The sequence below is a fragment of the Carassius auratus genome, chromosome 25, assembly GCF_003368295.1.
Source record: "Carassius auratus strain Wakin chromosome 25, ASM336829v1, whole genome shotgun sequence".
Lineage (NCBI taxonomy): Eukaryota > Metazoa > Chordata > Actinopteri > Cypriniformes > Cyprinidae > Carassius > Carassius auratus.
This window is the reverse complement of record NC_039267.1, coordinates 2,275,541-2,286,422: the sequence shown is the minus strand read 5'-3', so window position 1 is coordinate 2,286,422 and position 10,882 is coordinate 2,275,541. Positions and strand designations below refer to the sequence as shown.

Below are 10,882 nucleotides of genomic sequence, written 5' to 3'. Positions count from 1 at the left end.
GACACTGAATCAGATGCAGTTAGTTCATGAATGATACTGAATCAGATGCAGTTAGTTCACGTATGACACTGAATCAGATGCAGTGACTTCTTGAATGATACTGAATCAGATGCAGTTAGTTCACATATGACACTGAATCAGATGCAGTTAGTTCATGAATGATAATGAATCAGATGCAGTTAGTTCACGTATGACACTGAATCAGATGCAGTTAGTTCATGAATGACACTGAATCAGATGCAGTTAGTTCATGAATGATACTGAATCAGATGCAGTTAGTTCACATATGACAGTTAGTTCATGTATGATACTGAATCAAGTTGAATCAGATGCAGTTAGTTCATGAATGACACTGAATCAGATGCAGTTTGTTCATGTATGACACTGAATCAAACTGAATCAGATGCAGTTAATTCACGTATGATACTGAATCAGATGCAGTTAGTTCATGAATGACACCGAATCAGATGTAGTTAGTTCATGAATGACACTGAATCAAACTGAATCAGATGCAGTTAGGTCATGTATGACACTGAATCAGATGCAGTTAGTTCACGTATGATACTGAATCATATGCAATTAGTTCATGAATGATACTGAATCAGATGTAGTTAGTTCATGAATGACACTGAATCAAACTGAATCAGATGCAGTTAGGTCATGTATGACACTGAATCAGATGCAGTTAGTTCACGTATGATACTGAATCATATGCAGTTAGTTCATGAATGATACTGAATCAGATGCAGTTAGTTCACGTATGATACTGAATCAGATGCAGTTAATTCACGTATGACACTCTGAGCTCCTCTTCTTCAGAGGTAAAGGACTGTGTGTTGTGTGTGAATGCACCGATAGAAGCTTCTACAGCAACAATAGCAGTGAAAGCATTGGTCAGCGGTGGTCAGCACATCTGAGCGGGGCTATTGATCAGAGACCAGCTCACATTAGCATCACAATCACACACATTAGCAGCTCTGCTGACACACACAGTTCACACACACACTCAGATCCGTGTGGAAAGCATCCCACACATCAGAACACTTTGCTTTACACACTGTGAGGAGTTGATTCTGCACTGCAAACATGGTTTTCTCTCTCGTTTTCTGGAATAAATGTCTCAACATCAGAGTTATTTTAGTATCACTTATCAATAATATTTTGACTTTTTTTATTGCTTTCATGTTAATTTTGGTTATGCTTTTGTTGTCACTTTATGGGCAATTTATTATTTAATTTGTCTTTTTTTATTAGTTTTTGTTGCTTTTTAATACATTTTAATGACATTTTAATAAAAAAATATTTACAAATATTTTAGAACAATATTCAAAATATTTTTTAATAATCATACAATTATATATATATATATATATATATATATATATATATATATATATATATATATATATATATATATATATATATATAAAATTCCAGTGAATATATTTTGATTTAAGAACATTGTTATTTATTCTAGAAAACGATGCAGAAATAGTGATGTAGATCATCATTTTCTCAGCGTTCTTCGTGTTTAAACACTTTCTCGATGATTTGAGATGGTCCCAGTGTGTGAAATGTGTATTTTGTACTAATGTTGTTCTCTAGATGAGTATGAGCTTGTTAAAGCTGCTGTTTGAGATGCTGCACATTCAGCTTTGATTAAATAATCAAAGCATGTGGTTAATTAGCTTCTGATTAGACTGCTGTCGCTGTATAATAGTTCTCTGTTGTTGTAGTTGATGCTGGTGAAGAATCAGAGCGGATGAATGCCGTGTTTTCCTCTTTGCTTATTAAAAAGGTCAGAAGGACTAAAGCAGGAAATGGATTTCTGGAAGCGGTTCGTTGTCATGGATACGGCCCAACCGTCCAATGATTGATCAGCCACAGCTTGCGCATGTTAATGAGTTTGATTCAGAGAGTCGTTCAGAGTTCAAAGGAGTTGATTCCGATGAATCACAAAAACAGTGTTTGCATAGTTTAACTGTTTACATATGCAAATCAGCCCTCATCATCATCAGCATATGAAAGCTATAGTTAAATAAATCCATCAAATAAAGAAGTTTTGTTACTAGTTTGCAAGAAGTTAATTGAAAAACCAAAAGAAAATGTAAACTTATTTTATTTCAGTAAATTAAACCTAAAACTGAAATAATAATAATAATAATAATACAAAAAACACAACAAAATTATTTTTTTAACTAAAATGAAAATGACTAAAATTTGAAAATAAAAACTCATTTAAAATGTTAATAAAAATTGTATAAAAAATAAATATAAAAATTAAATGTAAATAAATTATACTGAATGCATATTGTAAAATAATAATAATAATGACAATTTCTAAAATTATATCGAAAATATTTAAAACTAATATGAAAATGTAAAACAACAGTGGTGTTTTTTTATGTTTCTGAGACTGGAGTCTGCAATGATGGGTAAATCTGATTATTATCTGTGTGTGTGAGTGTGTGTGTGTGTGTGTGTGTGTGTGTGTGTGTGTGTGTGTGTGTGTGTGTGTGTGTGTGTGTGTGTGTTACAGCGCTCTGGTTCTCATGCTAACAAGGCCTGGTGTCTGTAAGGCGCTGCCAGAGATGATGGTGTGTGTGTCTGTCAATGAGAGAGAGGAATCTGTGTGGATTGTGTGGCTGTTTGTTAGTCTGAGTGTGTGAGAGACGGGAATGTTAATGGATTCAGGGTTCAGAGACGCGCTGAACAAACATTTGCTTTCCATCGTCTGGAAAACAGCACAAATGAGCAGAAGACAAAAGCAAGTGTCCTTGATGAAGGCCAAGAAACACAAGAGTATCTTTAACCCATTCATCAACTGTTTTCATCTTTAACCCATTCATCAACTGTTTTCATCTTTAACCCATTCATCAACTGTTTTCATGTTCTTCATTCATCAGACTCCAGCAGAACTCAGTTCTCGATTCACTGACATGTTTCTCAGAAAACAAGACTCTGATCTAGATTTGATCTTCATTAAGATTAGCTGTTAGTATGTGAGTATATAGTCAGTATACGGGTAGAATTGAACATGCACATCATAGTTTTTAACTAGTGTTAGTAATTAGGGAGAAAATAAAATAAAATGAATGAATGATGAAAAATAAAAAATATATTTTAAATAAAATCTAAAATTGTTGTATTTGTTTAGCTGGATGAGATCAGAGATCATGAACATGTTGTTGAATGATTGTCCAGATGCTCCTCAAACACTGAACTCGGTCAGCGCTGCTGTTTTCATCAAGCGTCCGCCTGATTCATACACACACCATTCATATGATAAACACCGCCATCATTTGCATTCCGCCTCCGCAATTATACAATCTAATGAGGGCTGATGGGGAACGTCTTTGTGTTTGTGTAACAGAGACCAGGAGCAGACGTCCACTGTTTCTGAACCATATCAGAGCAATAAACAACACTAACTGGAGAGAGGAGTGTGTGTTCGACTCGCTCATGCAACAGAGCAGTGTTCACACACTCACTCACACGCGTGTTGTGCAGGTCATGTGTGGAGTGTGTTCTGAGTGTGTGTGAGAACATCAGTCCTGTGATCGTGTGGGAAACACTGCTAGGGAAAACACATGTTCTCAGAGTTGATTATTGCAGTGATTACGAGCACCTGAGCTAATATGACTGTAATTATGAACACATTTACAGCTCAGAGTTATGATGGATCTGCTGTGCTGTTTCAGACGTGAGGAGATGATGAACACATGAACAAATGTTTGAGAATAACTGGCCATCACAGACAATACTTTAATGTTATTACTTCATTCGTATTAAAAATGTCCAGTGTTTTGAGGCATTGGCAGTGTTTGTAAATGTGACCCTGGAACACAAAACCAGTCCTAACATTTATACATCATCTGAAAGCTGAATAAATAAGCTGATGTCTGGTTTGTTCGGAGGACAATATTTGAATATGTTCATATCGATCACAGTTGTGTGTGACTGTGTATTGATCTCTGAATGACAGGGATTCATTCCTCAGATGCAAACATTACATCAGTGACTCATATTCTGTAAATAACCAGACCTTCAGAGCCACTGATCTGGAGACACACATCATAGTATTATAGAAAATTACATAAAATACTACTAGTGTTTGTTTATATGTGAAATGAATCTAACTGTGTGTGTGTGTGTGTGTGTGTGTCAGTGTTGTGTGTGTCTGTGAACTTCTGCTGTCCTGATCGCACTTGAGGGCGGAGCTAAACTCACTCCAGACGAGGTTCATTGGTCACGAGGCCATGATGGACAGGCCGAAGGACGGCCCACTGGCCCTTCTGCTGCTCCTCCTGGGTCACATGATCAGCGCGCTAGAAGTTCCCCTGGACCGTACGTACACACACACACACATACACAGACACACACACACACAGCAAATATATAATAGACTGTATACATATATATAATAGAATAGGGTGAGGAGATATCTGGGACTCATCCAGATGAAAATAAAGTAAGCTGACAAATTAAATAAAAGGTGAAAAAGATACAGAGAGGTGTATTTTAATTGCAAGAACAGGGTAAATCAATATATTTGACATTGAAGACATTATAGACATGGAAGCATTCGCCCAAAGTTGAACATTCTGTGGTGACTTCCAATTCGTAAACCAATAGATTCAAACTCATACATTTATTTGTCATTTTAACTGTTAAGAAACAGAGCGTAAATGTGAGAGTCCTTCAAAGATTTCTTATCCTGTTGCGCCCTCTATAGGACGATGACTAGTCGACTTCTAGCTTAAAGCATCATGGCAGAGCGTTGAAGTCGACTAGTCTGTTCAGATCCTAGTGTGCACTCCTCTTCTTCATCATGTACTCTTCACTCGTGTGAGTGAGAGAAAACAGAGACAGTTTATGGGAGTGATATTATCTGAGATAAGCAGCAGATAATGTTAATGTCAGTCAGTATGAGAGATGTGATGCTGCTGATGTACTGACATGATTCTCTTGGCATCTTCAGCTAAACTTCTGGAAGAGCGTAAGTTCCTCACCTGCTGTCCTGAAGGCTGCTTGCTGTGAACTGAGCTTGTTATTTCCTTTGCATATGATATAGTTTTATTGCAGTGTTTGCATGCTGTTGGTACGGCACGACTGCTGCTTCAGTTCTTTTGTAGAGGAAATCTGATGGAATGGTTATTACAGCATTGAGTGCATGTGCTGCAGTAGATTGATGTGCAGTGTTATCATGTTTTGCATGTCGATGGATCCTGTGTGTGTGTGTGTGTGTGTGTCTCTCTGATTGGCTGTAACTGAACTCCCCGTGTCATGTGACCCTCAGTGCCTCAGCCTCCCACAATCACCCATCAGTCACCGAAGGACTACATCGTAGATCCGCGCGAGAACATCGTCATCCACTGCGAGGCCAAAGGGAAACCGCACCCCAGGTGAGAAACCTGTCTGAGCTTGTCATTAATCATCTTCATTTCATTCATTATACTGTGATCAGCTGTTGTGTCCGCACCTGAGACGAGACGGAGGTAAACACTGCTGTTATTACAGAGATAGTTCACACACATTCTGTCATCATTAACTCATCCTAACTCAAGGGTAAGATATGACAGAATTAAAGTTTTGGGTGAACTATCCCTTTAACATAAAATAGTGTTGATGAAAAAAGAGAAGACTGAAATGTAGCTTAAAAAAATACTTTACCCAAACCTCTCTTTATGCCCATCAACAAAACAACAAACACATTATAGATTTTTAAAAACAAGCCTCTATAAGCTTTTCAGATTACATTTTTATTAGGAATTAATAGTTTTTGATAGAAGCTTCTTTAGTTTTTTACCATTAGGCATTATCTTAATTATGTTAATTTATATGATGAATAAAATAAATCTGTAAACTATACCATGCATGTGAGTTCACACTCTCTAACAATGAAACAATGAAACAACAATGCAGATCAGTAATCACAAATATAATTGTTTAAAGTTTAACCATCATGCAGAATTACTAAATGTGAATAAAAAACAATATTTATGATGATGAAATTTGATTGTAAAATATGCATATAAATATTATATTACAATTTTTATTGACTGAAACAAGACTACAAATGTCCAGTCTTTTGTCGACTAAACACTGACTGAAAAACATGACAAAGAGGACTAAGTATTTTTATAGCTGACCAAGTTAAGTCATGATTTGATGTTCTTCTTGCCCTCAGCTTCTCGTGGACCAGGAACGGGATGCATTTTGACATCGATAAGGATCCTAAGGTCCTGATGAGGCCTGGCTCCGGGACGCTGGTGATGGACATCAGTGGAGGAGAGCGGTCCGAGGCGTACGAGGGCATCTATCAGTGCTCCGCTCACAACGAGCTCGGGACCGCTGTGTCCAACAGCATCGTCATCCGCCAGTCCAGTACGTCCCATCACACACAGCACCGCTTCAAACTCTCAGCGCCTCTGTTTAACCTGTTATCTCTCACTGTTCTGTGTCACAAGACTTTCTCAGCATCCTCAGAGATCTGATATTCGGAGGTAAATCTCAACGTTTGACTGTGGTGCATGCGGCGGCTCAATCCTGCAGACGGATCCTCATAGTCACTCAGTGTTTAGATCTCTCTCCTCAACACTTTCCACTCAACACTTCTCATCTACGGCTGAAAAAAAGGGGTTTAAAGGGATAGTTCACCTAAAAATGAACATTTACAGGTCATTTACTCACTCTCAGGCCATCTGAGATGTAGTTTACTTTTTTCCTGAGTAGCACAATTAAGATTTTAAGCTGAAATCTTGGTCTTTGGTGATTCATTTAATGCAAGTCAATAGGTTTTTAAAAAAATATCAGACACAGAATCAAAGACCATGTTTTCTGCCAAAAATGATCTGTACTGTTCTACTGAGGAAAACCACACCTTTCCTCTGAATGGCCTGAGGATGAGTAACCTAACATTGAATGAACTGTCCCTTTAAGCTTCACCCTCACAGTTGTGTTGAGTCATGTGATCAATCCTGTTTCTGCAGGGTCTCCTCTGTGGTCTAAAGAGAGAATCAGTCCAATCATCGCACAGAAGGGACAGTCTTTAATTCTGCACTGCCGCCCCCCCGCCGGACTCCCGCCGCCCATCATATTCTGGATGGACAACAGTAAGCCAAATAAAAATTAACTTTATTTTCTACATGCATGTTAGTGAGTATATATACATGTTTTATACATCTCCTAATGTTGAATTAATCTGGATCTTCAGTGGTGTCTTCTCCAATCATTTAGTGCTAAACTCCTAAATTCCGCCCCTTCTAGAGTGCCACGCCCACATCTCAACATCCAATCAGCTACAGATTAACAGAACTGTCCCGCCCTTTTTTCATTAATCTGTGACACTCAGGTGCACGTTACAATACAGACGGAAATCTGCCGCTATTTTCACTTAATTTGCGACTTTCATAACAATAATGAAAATATTACAGTCTTTTGTATTAGATCTTAAGAAACTTCATACATCATTTATCCATTATACATACATCAATAGCATAAAAACTAATCTTGAACACTTCATAAGTATACTATATAAAACTTGAGAATTTAAAGAATGGAAAATTAAGAATTGTAATGATTAGGGTTGGAGCTAAACTCTGCAGGAAAGTGGATCTCGCGATATAATAGTTTTGTTTATGTAAGTGTACACACTTTTATGCTATTGATGCATGTGTGTTTTTAGTCAACTTTATTAGATTACGGTAAAAACCTTTCTGTATATAGGATCAGGTGTGCTACTGTCTGTTATTACACTGATGACAATGTGAATCAAAAACATTTTTCACTTTGCACTGACTACTGTTTGGCCTCTTAATAAAGTGCTTTTTGTAAGACCTTTTCTACCAATATGTGTGATCTCCTCTCGTTGTTGAATTTTGTTCTTTGAGCATAGGCATCAAAGCATTTCTTATCCTACCATCCTTTGGCACTTAAAATCCAAGAAGTTCTTAAGAATCTTCCTAAGTGCAATTGTTGAAAAGAGGTTCTCTAATATTTTCTTATGAACATTTCAAAAACATTTTTAAGAAAATGACTATGATTGTATTGCAATTCTCAACAAAGACTTGCTGATAAACTCAATGAAGAACACCTCAAAGCTGTGCTTTTGTACAAGATTTAAGAAAATAGCAGATAAGAATGTTATTCTTCAGAATGAGTCCAGCAGCATGTTTCAGTTTGAATCTGGTCTCTTGTCTTTGTCTTTTAGGCCTAATGTCTGTGCACGAGGCACGTTAGCATAATAAACTTTCCACAATTCGCCAGTCAAAGTCACGACGAAAATAGTTTAATATTTATTTTAGTTTAATAATATATTAAAAAATTTTCAAGAATTGCACTTGAGAACATTCTTACGAACTCCGTGGAATTGATCTTAAGCAATGTCTTAATTCTTAAGAAGGATTTTGTGAATCCGTCTCCAGATGTTGAGTGTTTTCTCTCCAGATCACACTGATGTCTGTGTGTGTTTGACAGATTTCCAGCGTCTGCCACAGAGCCGGCGTGTGTCTCAGGCTCTGAACGGAGATCTCTACTTCTCCAACGTCCAGCCGGAGGACTCCAGGAGCGACTACATCTGCTACGCCCGCTTCCCGCACACCCAGACCATCCAGCAGAAGCAGCCCATCAGCGTCCGTGTGCTCGACAGTGAGTGCTGTGAATGAACACTATTGAGTGGAGATTGATCACGCTCATGCACTGAGAGACAGAGAGCTCTTTGAGTCCTGATTCCCAGCTGTGAGACACTTCTGTCTGCATGTCTTTGATTTGTGCTGTTGTTTTGTTGTGTTTCAGTGGATTCACTCAATGACACACTGGCAGATTATTTGAATGACACTGATTTGTTTAGTGGTGAGTGATGGCGCCCCCTAGTGACCCTCCTTTAACAACCCCTCGTCCTGCCAGTTAACCAACGCCCGGTTTACCCTAAACTCACCCATACTCCCTCATTCACACACAAATACATCTTTAATTAAAGCCTGGACTAATCGATCTCCGATCTGTAATTGATCGAATCCTCTCCTTTAGAGACTCCGTGATCTTATATGAGAATTTGGGAAGTTTGTCTCTCTCTCTGTTCGTTAATCATCATTAATTTCATTCTGAACTCTGTCTCTTCATCTTCCTGATTTCTGTTATTCCTGTGATGCTTTCCATCTAGTTCTTCTAAACCTTGATTAGTTCTCTTCATTTTAATTCAGTTCATTTCACTTTTATTGTACATTTGTTCAAAAGCAGCTTCACAGAAAGGTTTGTTTCATTATTTTGATCATGAAGCTGTTTTCAGTCAAAGCCGAGTGTGTTAAAGTAATGCTGATATGGCAGTAATGTACAGGTTTGTGGTTAATTATGCATTCAGTTAACCCTTGTGCTGTTCTAATGAGGTGTTTCTGGTCAAAAATGATCAGCTTTTCAAAAATGGCTCTCATCACACTGTAGTATCAGTACATCTTGGACTTGGGTTAAAATGAGCTGATTACAACAAGGGTTAAAAGACAAAACAAATGTTACAATTACTGAATGATTACAAAAAAAGAATAATATTCGACAGTTCTGTATGTTAATCCAAAGCTGGCGTCATCATGAAATGTAAAATAGTGATGCTGCACTGTTAAATACAGTATAAACTACTGTCTAGTGTGTAAGCAGCAGGAGCCCACGTGTGTGTGTGCGTGTGTGTGTACGTGTGTGTGTGAGTGAGTGAGTGAGCGTGCGTGTGTGTGTGTGTGTGAGTGTGTGTGTGTGTGTGTGTGTGTGTGTGTGTGTGTGTGTGTGTGTGTGTGTGTGTGTGTGATGCAGGGTCTCACTGAGAGTGTTTGTTTCAGATAAACCCGCAGAAGAGCGAGCGCCTGTCTTCATGGTTCCCAGTGAGTCCGTCAGTTCTAAAATGGTTCTGAGAGGAGAGGTTCTAGAGATGGAGTGCGTCGCTGATGGCCTGTGAGTTCAGATTTGGTTTAAAAGATTGTGAAATATGATTTTTGTACATTCCTGTATCTCAGACAGTAGATGGTGGCACGTGGGTTTGATTCCCAGGGAAAGCATGAACTGCTGAAATGCGATTCATCTCTGTTTGCTTCAGATTAAACAGGGTTTCTGTGTTGAACTGTAATGTCCCTCATATTCCCGTTCAGTCCCACTCCTGCGGTCTCATGGGTTAAACGTAACAGTGAGATTCCCAGCGGACGAGCGTCCTTCCTGAACTTCAATAAGACTCTCCGGATCATGGATGTGTCTGAGGCGGACGCTGGAGAATATCGCTGCTTCGCCAAGAACCGGCACGGCTCGGTTCACCACAGCATCAGAGTCACGGTCAACGGTGAACACACAGTCCTTATTCAGATTAAAGCTCTGTTCTGTATTTCTCAACATCATCGCTCAAACTCCTGCTAATTAAAACCTGGAGAATGTTAAACTCACGTCAGACTCATTTATACAGGCATATTTTTCACTGAAGACAACCAGTCGTATCTCTCTTGCTCACAAAACCAACCATTCTCTTAATTCCTTTTAATTTACTTGTGAACATTCATATTATATAATATTTCTATTACTATTTTTTTTTTAAATCAACCGATATTTAAGTAACAAAACTGACTGATATTTAAATCTCTCACTAAAACAATATTGGCCAATATTTAAATAATTTAGCAAGACCAACTGATATTTAAGTATCTTATATAAGATTTTTTATTAAATACCTTAAAAGAATAGAACAAACTGATATTTACATTTCTTACAAACCAATATTTTACTCTCTCAAAAGAACGCAACTAACCGATATTTAAATACCTAAATTTAACAGAGAAATTACTGATATATTAATTTTATATATACAATATAAACCAATCCAACCAATATTTAAATATCTACATTAAACAAA

General features: G+C 37.8%; 1 protein-coding gene across 13 annotated transcripts in view; it reads left to right on the top strand.

Annotated features, from left to right (window-relative positions):
- Positions 1 to 10,882, top strand: part of LOC113042979 (neuronal cell adhesion molecule) — a 78,799-nt gene that overhangs the window by 41,121 nt on the left and 26,796 nt on the right. For 7 of the 13 annotated variants that reach the window (XM_026202021.1, XM_026202027.1, XM_026202030.1 and 4 more), the window contains exons 3-11: positions 4,169 to 4,347; positions 4,982 to 4,999; positions 5,300 to 5,405; positions 6,191 to 6,387; positions 6,993 to 7,115; positions 8,479 to 8,649; positions 8,797 to 8,853; positions 9,828 to 9,939; positions 10,134 to 10,318. In XM_026202021.1, the coding sequence (XP_026057806.1) occupies positions 4,260 to 4,347; positions 4,982 to 4,999; positions 5,300 to 5,405; positions 6,191 to 6,387; positions 6,993 to 7,115; positions 8,479 to 8,649; positions 8,797 to 8,853; positions 9,828 to 9,939; positions 10,134 to 10,318 (1,057 nt within the window). In that variant the 5' untranslated portion in view covers positions 4,169 to 4,259. The remainder of the gene's footprint in view (positions 1 to 4,168; positions 4,348 to 4,981; positions 5,000 to 5,299; positions 5,406 to 6,190; positions 6,388 to 6,992; positions 7,116 to 8,478; positions 8,650 to 8,796; positions 8,854 to 9,827; positions 9,940 to 10,133; positions 10,319 to 10,882) is intronic. The other 6 variants (XM_026202031.1, XM_026202024.1, XM_026202022.1 and 3 more) reach the window with 3 other exon arrangements.